At 40.4% G+C, this 16,931-nt stretch overlaps 2 protein-coding genes across 4 annotated transcripts in view; one reads left to right on the forward strand and one right to left on the reverse strand.

The window, feature by feature from the left end:
• SLC71A1 (solute carrier family 71 member 1) overlaps positions 1-3,006 on the forward strand; it is an 18,206-nt gene extending 15,200 nt beyond the window's left edge. Inside the window, exon 12 of the mRNA XM_087733346.1 lies at positions 2,877-3,006. Within this exon, the coding sequence (XP_087589472.1) occupies positions 2,877-2,915 (39 nt within the window). The 3' untranslated portion in view covers positions 2,916-3,006. The remainder of the gene's footprint in view (positions 1-2,876) is intronic.
• SASS6 (SAS-6 centriolar assembly protein) lies at positions 27-14,148 on the reverse strand. 3 transcript variants are annotated; one of them, XM_087733343.1, is made up of 18 exons: positions 13,850-14,148; positions 12,463-12,523; positions 10,547-10,626; positions 9,268-9,372; positions 8,144-8,315; positions 7,116-7,193; positions 6,606-6,725; positions 6,310-6,501; positions 5,899-6,093; positions 5,416-5,505; positions 5,156-5,335; positions 4,447-4,528; positions 3,900-4,009; positions 2,895-3,017; positions 2,487-2,575; positions 1,908-1,999; positions 1,703-1,805; positions 1,293-1,392 (listed from the first exon to the last, which is right to left on the reverse strand). In XM_087733343.1, the coding sequence occupies exons 1-17, from the start codon at positions 14,134-14,136 to the stop codon at positions 1,720-1,722; spliced, it is 2,142 nt and encodes a 713-aa protein (XP_087589469.1). In that variant the 5' UTR covers positions 14,137-14,148; the 3' UTR covers positions 1,293-1,392; positions 1,703-1,719. The 3 variants fall into 3 exon arrangements, with proteins under 3 accessions (XP_087589468.1, XP_009466559.2, XP_087589469.1); XM_087733342.1 differs by lacking the exon at positions 1,703-1,805 and having other exon boundaries at positions 27-1,392; XM_009468284.2 differs by having other exon boundaries at positions 27-1,805.
• Between the last annotated feature and the right edge of the window lie 2,783 nt (positions 14,149-16,931).

The following is a 16,931-nucleotide window of genomic DNA, read 5'->3' on the forward strand; positions in this document are numbered from 1 at the left end:
ATGCTCTCCCTTTTGTTGGGCGGATCGAACGGCACAGGATCGCGACAGAGACAGGCTGCAAGAAAGGGGCTGGGAACAAAGACGGGCGACCTTTAGCGCACTGCAGTTGCTGCAATGCCCTCGGTCTTTCTTCCCAGGCCCACTACAGTCTTGTTCCATCTTAGATTTGAATGGGAGATCTGGAAGGCCACCACATTTTAATTCCCAGCTTAATCTGTACTTCAAGAGAAATGGGCCAATTCACATTAATTTACACCTACTAAGACAGAACTAGAAATAGGAGCGTAAGCACAGACCTTGGAAGGGGGCAGCTGCCACCTGGGGCTTGCACGTGCATCCCAGCGCTGGGCCGGTAGCGCTGCCTCGCGTGGGGAAACGAGTAAGCTGGGAAGAAAGCTCCAGAGAAGGGTAAGGCGAGTACCGCAGTGCTGGTCTGGCACTTACCTCAGCTTGGCATTTCTGTACAGCGGAGATGTTGGGTTAGTACTCTTCAAACATTACTCCTCAGTTTTTGATAAAAACCATTTAATATTTCCATTGAAACTTACAGACGCCAGAAGAAGTGAATATACATCATCATGGTGCTGGTTTATACACAAATAGACACATTTTGCACTGCAAAACAAACCACTTAAATGTACAATCCTCTGGATGCACTTAAAATTACTAAGGCAAAAGGTACAAAATATCTTTAACAGCAGAAGTATGTAAGTAGTCATTAAAAAAAGTGTGTTTTGTATATTACAAATACTTGCATGCCCGTTCTTTAGCGGGCCACCAAATAAAAGATGGCACAGAATGAAGTTGTTACGCGATTCCAGCGTTTGAACCCCCCGCAGCAAAACAAGCTGGATAGACTCAGTCTACCTAAACTTAAATTTCTGTACAGTTGTAAAGTATGATCAGTAAAAGTGAAGCGGCTTTTAGATGTTGCGATACTTCCAATAGTTAACTGTTCAGATCCTTACCGTGTTTTATGCATGGTGGCCTGTGGAACGTCATACTGACAGATGAATAGAAAAGTCAGGGTAAGCAAGAGTGAGAATTTTAAATTATAGTTTTATATACTTTCAGCAAAATAATTTAGCATCTTCCTTTAACATTAAATATTAATATTTGTTGGTCTATATGCACTTCAAATAAGCTGGTTCCAAAATTAAGCAAGTTTTTAAAATCCAAACTGTAAGGCAGGATTAGCGAGGCAGTCCTGCTAACTTAGGAGTTTGGCCGTGATTCAACTGGACAGCCTCACCCTGCTCTCCCGCACTTTCTGCTTGCATCATCCTTTCTCTGAAAGGAGTCAAGAAAAGTATTTATCCCTAGGGAAGTGTTCTCTCTCAGGGAACGCTAGAGCATACGTTTCATCCGTTACAGAGCCACACTTGTCAATTCCTGTAACAAAAACATCGGTGCACTTAAGTGGGTTTTTAAGAAGCCTACAGGGTCTCCAGTCTACCAAGAGAAAATTCTGCACAGCCCAGCTGTTAGTCACTTTTAACTGCAGCGTTGCTCCCCCTGAGGCTGCTTAAAGTTTTATCTTTTCTTTAGGCTCAAGTATCCTGAAAAGTCAGTCAAGATAGCTTTCTCAAAGCAAACAGATTCACACTGATGATAAACTTGCGGTCACAGTGATACTTTACTAATACATCGTTACAGGGCACCCAAAAATCTCCCAGGTGGTTAAAAGAGGACTCTCTCTTACTTTAAGAACCCTGTCTACTATCCAGGAAAATAGGCTGAGGCTGGTGCTAGCGCAGCTTTTGGTGACGGCTGGGCTTTTGGTGGCAAGTATGGTTTCAGGTACTCTGTAGAACAGCAGAAACAAGATACCATTGACAGAACCGTAACTATCAATACCCTTCCAGTACATTTCAAATAAGGTCTTGTTTTCCTGTTTCCATACATACCTGAGTTAAGTGTATTTTGACTAAGCCCTCGTAAAGGAATGCTGTCATCTTTTTTCTTGAAATATTTTGAGTCCAGCCCCAAATTATCACCACTAGAAATAAAAAAGGCTAATTATTAAAATTTTAAACAACTGTAGTTAGTTAGCAGTGCATTAACAACAGGTCTGGATACAGCCTCATGCAGAAAAATCTTGAAGTGGAACTACTGCACGCCTATGAGCTTTGTCATTCAAAGGTAAACCATCGCTGAGCAGGTTAAGGACAGCCTAGAACTAACTTTTTGACTGACCCATCACCTGAGAGCCTCAGGTCTGTCCCCAGGAGGGACGATGAACTTCTTTTCCTTGGAAGCCGCTCCTGAAGGCACGGCTCTTCATTTATTATCTACAAACCATGCTGAGTGAGCAATTAAGTCTGCCACAACTTAAAATGCATTAACATGTTGATGGAGAAAGGCAGGTCACAGAACTAGCTCGGTACTGGAAATGTTTTGCTCAGTTCCAGACACACGTAGAAGACAAACAGCTCTGTAAAAATAATAATAAAAAACTCACTAAAAATGCAACAGATGGCACTTACTTCTCCTTGTTTGCTGGCTGACTAGTTGCAGGCACTGCCTGAGCTTCTGAACATCGACTCAGTTTAGAAAGCTGCGTGCTAAACTGCATCTGCAGAAACGTAAGAGTTGCAGGTTAAAGAGAGCTACTCCGGGTATGAGGGTCCCCCAGCGAGTGCGTTCGGAGGGTGAGCTCTTCAGGGATTAATGCTTCTATACGGTGCACAGCACTTCTGTGCAGCAAAGCATGCAAGAACAAGCAACCTAAAACCAAGCAGTAGCTATTTCTAATAGTGATCGTGTTCAAGGCGGGGCGTTTCAGAGTACTAGGATATACAGTAAACGTGCATTTTGAGAAGTAATCAAAGCGTAATGTTTTGATATTTTATGCTATCACGTTCTTCACCAAACAGAAAAGTCAAAGCGCCTGCCTTTGGTACCGGACATTGTGAATTGACGTTTCTGTTGTGTGCTGGCTCTGGGAAGTTCTGGAAGGCATACAGAGGAGAAAAGGGATGACTGATGCCTGAGCTGGGAAAGGATGGTCGGTCAGGCTGTAAGAGAAATGGAATACATCCAGAAAGGAGAAAAACAAGTCTTGAAGTAATTGTTTGTAAAGATTCAAAATTCCAAAGTTAACAACTAACCACAACTACAAAGGTAACGCTCATTTGAGTCTTCTGATGGGAACAAAATGCCACTTTTCCAAGATTCACATTCTTAAGGAAAACTCGTAACTTTTTGTAAGTTAGAGGAGCTGAGCACTCTTAGCTAGTATTTATAAGCTCATAATAAGCTACACACCCTGTAACTGATTAATATATTAAATGTATCTCGCTATAAATCAGAGACCTCTGCATGAATATGCCCTTCCACTGCTGAATAAGCAGCTCATCCATTGCCAGGTGACAACAGACACCTGTACACACGGGGACAACAAAGACTAAGAACCAATAAGCTATGGTATTTAACAAAGATAGTAGGTCATGTTTCTTAGCCCTTACTTTCATGTTTCTAAATATCACTAATAAGAGTATTCAAATAGTACACTTTCAACCTATACAAAGATAATTAGTATGTAAGTTAACCTCACAACACAAAAATGCCACCTTTTTTTTTTCCCTTCACCCTGCACTTCATCTTTTCCAAGCTAGTTTTGCTTTGTTTTCTGTATTTTAATAAATGAGAGCTTAGAAAATTCTCACTTCGAAGGCCAAGGCATCAAGTAGCACCCAACAGGGTATTATGTTATTAAAAAAAACAAAAAAACAAAAAAAAAAACACCCCCAAAACTAAACGAAACAGAAAAAACCCACATACCCCCAAAACTATAGGGCCCAAAGGAGATGAAAGCACTTTCTTTTTTCCTTTTAAGGCCATGTATTTCAGGAAACAATGGCTACGTCATAACCACGTTATTTGCAGTTGCACCTTACCATGCCATGAGGTGAAACGGCAGTCCTAACGCCACCGTGTGTAGTGGCAGAAGTCTCTAGCTTCTTCGTCATCTGAACTTCATTCAGCTGTTTGTTTAACCAATTGATTACTGAAGAGAGAAGAAAAAGGTCAGGCTCACTTCCTACCTCTTACAAGCTGTTTAAAACAGCAAGTAGCCCTTCCTCAGAAAACACGACAGTTTGGTGGGCTATTTTTCCTCTTTAAGCTCAAGCGTGACTCGAAGTCCCAGGCTCACGAAAAGCCTTTTTCTCCAAGCTTCCCCCACCCCTACGCGCCATCCTGGTCCTTCCCCTAGAGTCGCCCCCCCACGCACACCACCCCAAGCCACCAGGAGCGCCAGCGGCAAAGGAAGCCGCCCCTGCTTGCAGCTCTAGGTTGTTGCGTACCCACTACAGGCAAAAGCTTGTTTTTCTTTACAAAAAAAGAACACAGGTAAAGCAATATAGTTGCTTCCATTAACTGTCAGTAGCAGCTAGATCACCGTGTCCTTTTGACAGACGGAGAAATGAAATCGTATAAACCTACCGTTTTCATTGGTTTTCAGTAACTGCTTACTTTCTTCTAGTTTTTGTATTGTAGTTTCTAGCTGTTCTTGTAGCTTGCAAACCTGCAATATTCCCATAATAATTATAACACCATCAGGAGCTACCGCTACTTACAAACTGAAGAAAAAAGATAATGTAAATAAATAAAAAGGATCTATGAAGTTGTTCTAAAAATATTTACAGAAGTTTGAAGTCAGTTTTTTTACAAAAGCAGTATGATAATTCTTTTAAAATAAGCCCTACTTCTAGCTAAGGTTTCGACAAGATGACAGCCAGAAACCTTTCCAACTTCAATTTTTCTATGATTAACTAATGCAAGGACTCTAAGCAGGGAAATATACTTAATGGAAGAAAAAGTTCACTCTGTTCCTGTTCTTGCCTCCTTCACCAGCTTTCACATGAACACGCCCTCCACAGCATGTCGATTCATCCATCACATTGCTCTGTACTCTTAACACAAGTTTAGTTTTATTCCGTATGGATGGATGGCTTTTACAAATCAGTTAAACATGAAAAAAAATGAAAAAAGTTGATTACACGTTTAAACAAACATGTTAACTAAGAGTGCATTCTATTCCACGGAAAGATTTAAGACCCCGTTGCTGAAAGTAAGTAAGTTACAAACCAGAGAACCCAACACGCTACACACAATAGCAGTTACAGGACAGAGGGTTAACCTATCACAATACCTCCTGCTCTTTCATTCGAAGAGATTGTCCCGTCTCCTGCAATTCTCTCTGCTCTTTTTGAAGTCTCTCTTCTTTTTCTGCCAATAGTTTTTCCTGTTGAATTGTTACTGTATTTTTCAATTTTAATTTACTCATTAGAGTTTTCAAATCTCCCTGTAACTTCTTGATAATTTCATTAGCCTATTAAAAAAAACAATATATCAGAAACACCTAAAAATAAGGAACACATTTCTTAAGGATAACGGCATGTTCAAACCAACCTTAAGAAGTTCAGCTGACAGCGACTTAATTGTTGTCTCTAGTTTTTCAATATGGCTTTGTTTTTTCTCTGTACTCTCTTCCAGTATCGCCTTTAAAAGATTATTAAAAATATTATAATAAATATTATAATAAATATATGTGATAGACATCGCTTATTATTTCAATTAGAACCTCAACAATTCTCTGAGAACTAATCCTTACGAGAAATTCAGGCCTTGCTTTTCAGTCAAATTACATAGGATCTCAATTCACCCATTTTTTTGTTGACAAGAAGTACCACTAACTTTACCCCACTACCACAATATTAAAACCGTAGCGACTGAATTCAGTATATTTTTGATGCCATAATTTAGAATCTTTAACCACATTTGAAAGCTTACTTGCTGTATTCATAAAAACTGGTCAGCTGCTAATCTATAGAGACGGCAATCAAGAAGGTTCTACAGAGCTTTAGAGAAAATAGTTTTGGAACTTGAAGGAACCTTTTGTTCTTGTGTCGCATCTAATACTTCTTTTGTTCTAATTACTAGCTGATCTTTATCTTTGATCTCTTGTTCCAGAACAGCAACCCGTGTCTGTAGCTGATTAATGAGCTTCTCTTTTTCGTGACATTCAGCATCCAGAGTAGTGTTCTCCCGACGCAGTGACAGCACCTCCTGCTTTGCTCTTTGACATTCCTAGAATGTTGGGAAGGAATTTCATTTTATTTTTATTTTTTTTTTAAGAAAACCCGTAATAGTAATTTAAGCAGATATATCTAAATAGTAAGGCTAATGTGGAATGAAGAGGAGCTGAACAAACTTAATATGCTATATTTTCTATTACATGCATAGGCAGGCAGTGTTAATGCTCTAAAAATAGTAAGTTTGGTTATGGGAATTACTAAGTCATACATCTTCTATTCCAGAAAGCTTTGCTTTCAGTTCTCTGACTGTGGAGTCTCCTTTGTATCTCCTTTCTGTTAGATCTTTATTGATGACCTCAAGTTCCGAGAGTCTGTTCTGCAACTGTTGAATACTTTTCTGATGCAAATTTTCCAATTCCTTTTTCTGTTGTTCATGCTGTTGTTGGTACTGAGCTTGTGCCTATGAGAAGCAAAGAAACTACGTAGTTATTCAGTGAATCTGAAAATTAAGCCAAGAAACTATTCACATAGAAGAATATTGTGAATTCTTTTCTGTTGTCATACCTGGAGAGCTTTTTCCTTTTCATTTGTCAGCTCCTGTGTGTGTTTGTTTGTTAGAGCTGTAGTGTACGATGTCCATTCATTTTTCAGTTTGTCCAGTTCTCGGCTCTTCTCTGACAAGCTCTGTTTGACAAGGCACAGAGTTTTAAAAATTTAAGCGTTTCAGTCAGTACTGAATGATTCTTTACTGTTACTTCTTAAACAGGACATGGAATTATTAAGAAAAGTCTAAATTTCAGCATATAATTTGTGCGTGCATATAACAGACAGACTTCTGTACAAAATAAAGTAAGATTCTGGTTTAGTACTGTAAGAACTAAATTTTATTCTTGAGTTGCACGCTTTACTCATTATTAAGAAAAGCTACAGTAGACTACTTTTCTTCTTTTCACTCACTCCCGAGTCAATTATCTTGGCTAGGTGGTGGCTAACCAACCAGCCCGCAAGAAGGTACGTTTTCCACAAATTAAAAAAAGCGCAACTTACAACAGTAAAGTTAAAAAATTACATTACCTGTTGAGTGTAGCTGAGTTGTCTGGTAAGATCCTCTTCTGTTTTTCTAAGCTTTTCTTCCAACATCATTTTGTCTTCCTGTGTACAAATTGACATCAAGTCAAATCCTTAGCTCCCAAAATACAAGTCATATTTAGCTTCCATTTTATCAGCATACCCTGCCTAAGCAACCACATACCCATTATATTTGTGGAAAAAATCATCTTATTGAATAAACTTCATATTGAATAAGATATAATTAATACATTTAAAAGAAAAGGCATTAGCTCACAAGGTAAAAACCCTGAATTGAATTCTCACCAAGTTTTTATAAGGAAATAGTATCTTATCATAAAGATTTGTTTACAAAGGAGTTGCACGAACAACGAATCAACTGAAATACTGTAAATTTATATTAAAATAGCTTATTAGGTGCCTATAAACATGACAGCACAGTATGCGAGAGACAAATCCCAGGCTACGAAACCAAAACAGGCAACAAGCAAACTATGAGACCATTAACTTCTCATTAAATAAAACCTAGCATGCTACCAACTGCATCAACATTACAATTTTAATTCGCTATTTACAGCTACTAGCCCTTTGAAGTCCATAAAGCCTTAGAATTACAAACACACGCGTGCTTTCCTAAACCCAACTGCCGAACAAAGACACTGCAAGTTTACAGTATTTTACTTTTGCAGTTGATCAGGCAACCGGCACAAGGCTGTGATGCACAGGACGCTGAAGCATTCAGAAGCATTCAACAGCTGCAGATTACATGCACTGCATGTGTAAAATACCTGATTTTCTGCCAGTTCAAATTACAGCACTTGGTTGAATACATGTAATATTTTAATTGCTAGAATAACAGTAACAATTTAGTTTCATAACATGCACCCAAATAACTGCATGCAATGACATATATGAGTTAAAATAAACCAGAGCATACAATTTGGTACATACTTTTGAAGTATTAAGACTGAAAAAATGCTTAAGTACACATCGCATCAAGGCCTAGTTGCAGCTATGACAAGCCTTCATTTTACCTTAAGGCATTTCAAACAGCTGGCTAGAAACTTCTTTATTTCTGCATCATTTCCTGGTAGGAATTTTAGAGAGAGATGGGTAAGATGTTTAAAAGGGTTGGTCTCCACTACATTTAAAGAGACAGGTGTGTGATCTAGAACAGATGCTGAAGAAACTAACTGCAGCAAAAACCTAGGGAAAATCAAAAATAATCACGTTTAGCATATTTCTTTTCCTGAAACTACCTGTAGATCCTACAAGCTATTTTCAAATAAAATACATTTTTATATGTGCAATAAAAGGCTGCCCAGTTCTTGTTTGAAAAAGAACTAGGAAATTCAATCCCTATGTTGTAATTAATACTACAAGTATCAACTGAAATGCTTGCACCTTATAATAATAAATGTACAGAACTAATCAGTTTGTTTATTTGTAAAATTTTCAGAAGCCCATCTTAGACTTAGGAGTCCAAAGCCATGTAAGGCCTTTGTAACCAAGTTCAAAAGGAAAACAGACTCCTGACTTAGGTATCCTATAACCTAGTAAAATTCATAGCCCACAGTACATACTTCAGGAAATGGCCTGACTGTTGGAGTGGAGCTAGGTACTCTGGGCAGGGCTTTCCTCAGTACCCACACAAACATAGATAACACATGAAAAGGCCACTACAGGGTAGAGCGGACCTCAGGCCTCCCCCCTCACATATTAGTATCTGAACACTGAAATGAAAGAAAAAAATCCTTGTCAGAATGCTTTATAACTTTGCCTTCTCCTGTGAAACAGAACGGTTTACACCTCAGTCTATCAAATTCAGATTAGCTTGCTAGCATTAGACTTAAAGAAAAAAAAAGAAGAAGAAAAAAAAAAAAGGACCAATGCTGCATCCTCTCACTTCTGCTAGCTTGTGAAGCTTGCCAGCTTCAACTCAGATGGGGAGACTATTACTAGACATCAATTCCGCTGCTCCGTCCTCCTGAGACTTAGGTTTTGCCAGCAACATCCACTGACTGATATCCTGATGCATCCAGGGGAAGGTTAAATTATTCTCGTTCTGCTGACACTTCTCAGTCTGAGTGGCTGACAAGTATTTTAAGACCTCACCACACACACAGACAGAGTAATACGGCACACACTTATTACCTACCTCGGGATATCTTTGTTCTGTTCCTGAATGCATTGCTGAAGCAGATCTATAAATTTTTGTGGGAAAGCAGAGAAGTCTACCAAGAGACCTTGCTGGGATTTTAAACTATATAAACAGATTGGAAAAAAAATATATTAACAATACATAGAAGTGTCATTTATTTCTTATAAAATATTTTGTTTAAACTAGTAGAAAGAACTAATTCTGATCATGTCATTAAAGTTCGCTAGCATGTTATTTTCAATCCTGAACACAGAAGAAATGCGATCACGTCTTGGATAATAATCACCAGAGGATATTTTTGATTTTCAAGAGTTCTTGCAAATGGACTGCACTAAAAAAGTTAAAGAAAAAAAAGTTACCGGCAAAACAAATGTGCTCCTTTGAGTAGGCATCTTCCTTACAGCACAGAGTGGTAAGGTTATTCGATAGGGGCACACAGAAGCAGCAGAGGACAATGAGGGGAGACCCAATCATTATCAAGACTTTATCTGCCTACTTGTTTATTTAATTGCGCACCTTCACCACAGATGCAGTCAACTCAAAGACAGAAAGAGACATTCAACAGTGTATGCACAAAGCCATACCTTGTATAACAACACACTTCTGCACATCTGTTTTACAAATACTATTTTACTTTTGCCTTTTGATCCACACACTGATCACATCTGTCTTTAAAAAAAAATAAAAAAAAAACAAAAAAAACCCAAACAAACAATAAAAACCCCCCAAAACACACCACAAACAAAATCAAAACACTCAAACAACAAAGCAGAAAACTCAACTGTTCATGCCTGGTGCCCAAATCTGATGATCAAATTTTGAGCAGGTAAAGTAAAATGAGACCCAACAGTACAATTAGTATGCAAGAAACACATAAGACAAAGGCTCAGGTCTGTGAATCCACGTCCACACAGACTTTCCTCTTGCAATCATTTCTTGAAATAGTTCACATGCATATAATAGTCTATAAGAAGTAGTTACGATAAACAGAAGATGCAAGTAGTAATATAAACTGTGGTACTGTAGCTACGCAGGGAACTTAACATCAGGATTCTGTCACTCATCTGTATAATCTTGAGCCAATCGCTTTCCCGTACTTGGCTGTTTCACCAACTGGTCAAAGAGAACAATACTGCCAAAACACTGACAAAACTCCACAAGTGAAAAATGCCAAAACCTAGATTCTAAGATAGGCCATTCTAAGCTAAAAATATTCCTTCATTCTTTTTTGCCATTTAGAAATGTTTCACAGACAAGACATTACAATTTCACTTACCTTTGAAAATCTTCCTCAGATATGACAAGGTTATAAAGGAAAAAAGGATCAGTATCATCAGTCAATCGAACAGCTAAATCCTGAAAAGACAGACATTTAAATATGATTTAAAATACCATAAACCATCCTGTAGGGTTGTTTAAATGCTGTAAACCAATATTGCAAACAGTATTTAATGTTTTTACTGTTTAACCAAAAATAAGATACAACTGTGGCAACTAATTCAGAAGGTGGAAAACATTAACATTTAACACAACTTCAAATATTACAGTGGGAAAAACAGGAAAACTATTTCTCACAAAAACAAACCAAGTAAAAACCTTCACCTCTGAGCAGCAAAGGTTTCAAAATTCAATGTGTCTTCACCATTTCACAGAAATAAAACTATTTGCTATTTTTCCCCATCATGAAATAGAGCGTAGCACTAGCAGTCCACTGTAATGGATCACAAATACGTCATTCCATAACTGGAAGTTTTTCAGAGCATACTGCTCCTAAACATTTAAGAAAGCGCCTTCTGAAGAGTTTATATATTGGAATACAAAGCTTTGCAAAGCAAACATAAAATGGATACAGCTGAAGTCCAGCAGGCTTGTAAAAAAAATTGTAGCATTATGCTGCTTAGCTTTTAAAAATAAACTCATTTGTTTGGTGGAGATCTACACAGTGTTTTGGAAAAACTGCCTTCTCTGTGAAGGTTAGTCTTTCATTACAAGGCTGGGGTTAGGCAAAACACCTGGTACATTAGGCCTAAGCACCTGTTCTCTATAACGAGGCTCAAACCTGTGTGAAGAATGTAATATTCCCTAGCAGAGGAAAGAAAATAAGTAGAAACCTGACAGATCTTCCAACATAACTGAAGGTGACCATAGCACACGTACACATATAGAACTGAAACAAGCTTCAGTAATTCAGATACCTGTAACATTAACAAAACTCTCAGCTGGAGATGTATGAACGAACAGGGATTTATATACGCAGCTAGCTTATGTTAAAGCTAATGCCACCCCACACCAACTAGGGCGGGTTGTTGAGTAGGATAAGAATGCCTGCTTGGTTTGATGTCCCATTAACTGATCCAAGCATTTGAAGTTATCTTTTTAGACTGATAGCTCACTGATGTACCCAACTGGATTTCCAGGCTCCTGCTGACACAGGCTGCAACTTGGTACACAGTTCTTAACTGAACTGCTCCTTCACACAATATTATCATTGTCACAGTTAGCAGAGTCTTACAAAAAAATGCTGTACTCCTTTACAAACAAATCTTTACTCAATAATACTATAACCAACTAATGACCAATCTTAACATCATGGTAGGTGGATGTACAATTTAAGCGGCAAATTAGACATACAACAAAGAAAGATTTTATAACCTCCAGCCGTAATCTCATTGCTATTTTTCCTGAGGAAGAAGATTTTTTTACTGCAAATTTAGTACATTACTTCCTTCCTACCCCCACTGGATGAATTCCAAACATCCAGAGACTAATGCACTTATCAATACAAACCAAAATCTTACATCCACATACTAGCTGTCATTTTTGCTAGTTAAGATGAGGACTTTGCAAAGACAACTGCTGCTCTACATTCTTAAATAAGTGTTGAGTTTATTTAAGTGAGACTGCTCTGAAGCTCTAACTCAGGTTCCTCTGAGGGTCTCCAAAAACTTTTAATTTGCAAGTTTACTAAGACCCATGAACAGCCAAACTAAAAGATAGGGCTAAAAACATTATAAAACAACCACCATACGAAACCAACTAAATTACTCAAGAAATTATATTAAAAATAAAATAAGGTCAAGTGACAAACATACTAAAAATCCTATTTTGCTTTTCCTTCGCCTATTTGTCCTCTTATACAATGAAATTCAGGCAATGCTTAATGAATGACACAAATATAACTAATCCACAAACCTTTTTATGAACAGGATTAGAAACTGACAGTAGCTCAATATTCACTCGAACATTTAATCTCCTGTATACAAAAAGATGAAACTTAGTAACAAATCAAGAAAACATTCTCCAAATAACATGTATTCATAGCCACATTACAGGAATCAGATGACATGTAGAAAACAAAAATTTAGGCAGAAATATCGAGAAAGTTCCTATTGATGACTACTATTAAGATACCCGAAAGCCCTGGAGTTTCAGTTATCATTACAGCTCCTCAGTCAGCTCAGGTTTTTTTCTTGCTTGTTATCCACCAAACTTTAAATAGTAAGGCAGAAGTTTTGCAACTTTGTCCAGAGACTAGAACCTGTGGAAATGCCTGCTGAAGTTTATTAACGATTGCTGAAACTTTTGATAACCATTTATACAGTGCTACCTTGTCTTCATTTACTTCTTGTTGAGTAATCCGAGAAGTTACTCGCATTACAGAACACACGCCCAGACATCAGCCTTTCTGTGCTTCCTAATGCAGGCAAGCCAGAGTAGCCCTAACTCCTGCATACACTGTCTAGTCCAGATAGGACCTATATCACCGAGTTATTACTGCACTATATTTTGAATAAACATATACTATATTTTGAATAAACACTTCACATAAAGTATTCCTGGGCTTTCCCAAACCCCAGCGCTAAGCCATGCACACACGCACACGGGTGCGCCCAAATCGACCGATCCTGGGCAGAAACCGATCGGGAGGGACGCCTGGGCTCGCCCACGCCGCAGGGGCAGTAACGAGGGAGCTGAAGTGCTCCGGCGGCCGCGGTGAGGCCGGCTTCAGGCTGCGAGGAGGAGGAGGAGGTGGTGGAGGCGGCGGCGGGCCTGCCCGCGGGGCAACCGCCGCGGCCTGGGAGACGCGCGAACAGCGGCGCGGCCAGGCGGCCCGGCAGCGCCGGGGGGGCCCGGCCGGGGCAGAAATCCCGGACCCGCGTAGCCTGCAGGGGAGACGCGTTTGCCCCCGCGCCCCTAAAGCGTTTCGGTAAAGCCACTGCCGGTTTTCTCGGTTACCAGTGCCCCTTCCGCCCCTCTCCCCTGGCGAGGCGCCCACAGCAGCCGCTGCCGCTCTCACTGACCACCTCCAGCCTTGCCGCGGCCAAGTCCCCTTCCCTCTGCCCCCGAGGGCCCCGCCATAAGCAGCCCCAAAGAACAAGGCTGCTCAGCCCACCGCCCGCACTACGGCGGGGCCTCGCCTCTCGCCCAGCAGCTGCTAGGGCACCAGGCAGGAAGAAAAGAGAGGAGGAAGGAGGCTGTCGCTCGGCAGCCCTTCTCCTAAATAATACAATAAAGCTTCCGCGCAGCTGGTGAGGAAACCAAGTCAGAGCCCGCCGCGCCGTTCAAGCCAGCCCCTCACCTCTCCTCGCAGCCCTGGCACCTCACTTGCACACACACCGGCCGGTTGAACATACTCTCCGCCGCCATCTTGCGCTTCGAGTTTGGCGCCGGGCTCCCGCGGAGGAGGAGCCTCAAGATGGAGCCGAGGCGGCGGCCGCAGGGGGTGCTGGGACGGCAATGGCGGCGCCGCAGCCAGAGCCGGGCCGGGGGTCCCCGGTGCCAGGACGATGTGCCTACTTCGTGGAGAGGAAGAAGCGCTTCTGCAAGATGATCCCGGCTCCTGGGAGGCGCTTTTGCGGAGAGCATGGGCAGCAGGAGGTACTGGGCCTTGCTGGGCGGAGCAGCAGGCGCGCTTCTCCGGCCGGGGACGCTGGGCTCCTGGGGTCGGGGGAGCCCCGGGCTCCCTGGGAGGGGCTGGGGCGGGCGGGAGGGAAGGCCCGGCGGCAGCCGGGGGGCCTGGGCCGGCATGTCCGCCTGGGCCGAGCTGGCCTCGCAGCGCGGGCGGGAGAGGCAGCGTCTGCCCCTTCCCTTGAGCCCTGGGTGTGCTAGGGCCGTCAGTTCAGCCCGGCAGTAACACTGCCATTACGTTATAGGTTTATTCTTTTAGAATCCATTTAAATATTAAATTCTTGTCTCAGTTTCTGCATTCCAGTTAACCCACCTGCCTCAGAATAGATGTCTTATGAAACTCAGATGTCCCTCAACAGCCTGTCTAAAACGGGAACACTGAATGCGTGCTGAAGTGTTGTCTAAAACTTTTCTTTTTAACTAGGAAGAAAATGACAGAAAAAGAATTCCGTGTCCTCTTGATCCAAAACAGTAAGTATATGTAAATGCTTTTCCTATACTTTGTCAGAGTTCACATGATAAATGCTGATACTTACTTTTCTTTCTATTTGGATTTTAGCACTGTATATGAAGACCAACTACAAAAACATTTAAAAAAATGTAATTCAAGAGAGAAGCCAAAGCCAGTAAGTGCGGTGTACATTCAGCACTATTTCCTCTCAGATTTAAGACCCTAAACATTACAGCTCTGCAGAGAATTTATGGTGCTGACAGCAGCTGGGAACTGGAAGACAGCAGTCTTAGCAAGCCCTACAGTAAGGACGCTATGGAAGCTGAATAAGTACTTGCTGAAATGGAATTCACATTCCACTCCCCTCACCTTCTATGTCCCGTCTTGCTGTACTCCACTACAACTTTTCAGTTCTCTTAGTTACAAACGAAAATGCTGAATTCATTTTTCTCAAAAACGTTCTCTAAGAACAGTCGCTCACAATGCCAGTCCTTTTAGAGGCCTGGTGAGAGATTGTCCTCGGAAAGCAAAACTAGCAGGGAGGCTCTAGGCTTTTTCCTACCGCTGTCAGTCTGCTGCCCTGGCCAACAGCCCGGCCTCAAGCTGCGCCAGGGGAGGTTTAGGTTAGACATTAGGAAAAACTTCTTCACCGAGAGGGTGGTCAAGCATTGGAAGAGGCTGCCCAGGGAAGTGGTTGAGTCTCTATCCCTGGAGGTATTTAAAGAATGGATAGATGCGGTGCTTGAAGACATGGTATAGATGGACTTGGCAGCGATAGGTTGGCGGTTGGACTTGATGATCTTAAGGGTCTTTTCCAACCTTGACGATTCTATGATTCTGTGATTCACTCAAGCTAGCAGTGAGTTATGGAAAGCTAGGCTGACAGCTGCAGCCAGTGCTGAGGGAAGGAATAGAATGTATGTCTCAACAGCTGTTTCAAGAAAACAGAAGATGGCTTTTTTTATTGTCTGTCTTGTCAGTATTGCACCTTTAGTTTTACCTAGGAAACCTTAAAATGGTCTCTGGAATCAGTCGAGTAAGCATTGACAGCTTAACGCTTATGAACATGTTCAGTCTTGTCAAAATGTGTCAGAACAGTAATTTCTGCTGGGGATTCAGGATCAGACTATAGGAAAAAAAAATTACTTGGAATATCTTCTTTTGCAGTGGATTGCTATTGCTATGTACCTTATGATAAAAACACTGAAGAATTTAGCTTTTTGCTTCCTGGTAATTAACAGATTCAGATTTCTTTTCATTTTTAAAGGTCTACTTTGTTCAAGATATTAATGCAGGTTTAAAAGATGTAGCAGAAATACCAGAAAAACAAGTGAGTACATTTATTTGTTCTAAAGCTCAGTCCCTACATAACATGTTGCAATTTATCATATGACTAAAGAACTAGCAAAAATAAAAACGTCTTGTATTTATGTGTGGTGTTGTGTTTGTTTTTTTTTTCCTTAAAAAGGTACCTCTCTCTTCTCTATCCAGAGAAGAACTGGAGAACTTGATAATTAAGTTGAAAAAAGCAAGCAATGGTGAGCTCACTTAATACTTAAATAAGATGTTTTAAATTGGATTAAGTATTTAATTGTTATTTTTGTTGTTAGATATCTGTGAAAATATGAGACGTTTGGCACTGAACACATCTGAAGTAATTATCATCAAGATGTAGGCAATCCTCCAATAGCTAAATTTTACTCAGAAGAATGAACTAGATAGAGAGAATGATAAAACACAGATCTTCTGTTCATATAGCTCATTTCCCTTCCTTTTGTGGTTTTTGTTTCCCACTCAAATATCACTCCAGACAACAATCCAGCTCTGTTGTACACATCTGATGATAGATTTATGCTTCCAACAGACTATTTTGTTAGTGCTACAAATTGAGCTCATGTCTGACTATTGTAACGTGTGTGTTGCAAAAAAAGAAACTCTTGAAACTGGAAACCTATACCTAAAAGTTTTGCCTTTGCATGCAGGCCTGGAACTTCGCCTTAAGGAACAAATACTGTCCCACCAGGCTTTACAAGAAGCATTAAATGACCCAAAGAACGGGGAATCTGCTTTCAAACACTTGAAACAACAGGTACGGTCGCTGCTTTACTAATAGCTATAGATGTTTTTAAACGTGTAGAATTCTGCTGCTGTAAATTTGAGCGACTATGCGTGCATAATGCTAGTTACTTCATATGGAGGAAATGTGATATGTACTCTTCAAATAATAGCATATATATATAGCCTTTGAATGGCTGCTTTGTTAAGTGATAGTAACAAAAGTTTATTAGGATACTGAAATAAA

Source organism: Nipponia nippon, unplaced genomic scaffold (genome assembly GCF_047370975.1).
Source record: "Nipponia nippon isolate SJK-2023a ecotype South Korea unplaced genomic scaffold, ASM4737097v1 scaffold_5, whole genome shotgun sequence".
NCBI classification, from domain to species: Eukaryota; Metazoa; Chordata; class Aves; order Pelecaniformes; family Threskiornithidae; genus Nipponia; species Nipponia nippon.

Coding starts and splice junctions, on each gene's coding strand:
- SASS6 (XM_087733342.1), bottom strand. CDS start 14,136: ATGCTCTCCGCAAAAGCGCCTCCCAGGAGCCGGGATCATCTTGCAGAA. Junction 10,627..12,462: donor CTAATCCTGTTCATAAAAAG/GTTTGTGGATTA, acceptor CTGTCTTTTCAG/GATTTAGCTGTTCGATTGAC. Junction 8,316..9,267: donor CAGAACAAAGATATCCCGAG/GTAGGTAATAAG, acceptor GATTTTCCCTAG/GTTTTTGCTGCAGTTAGTTT.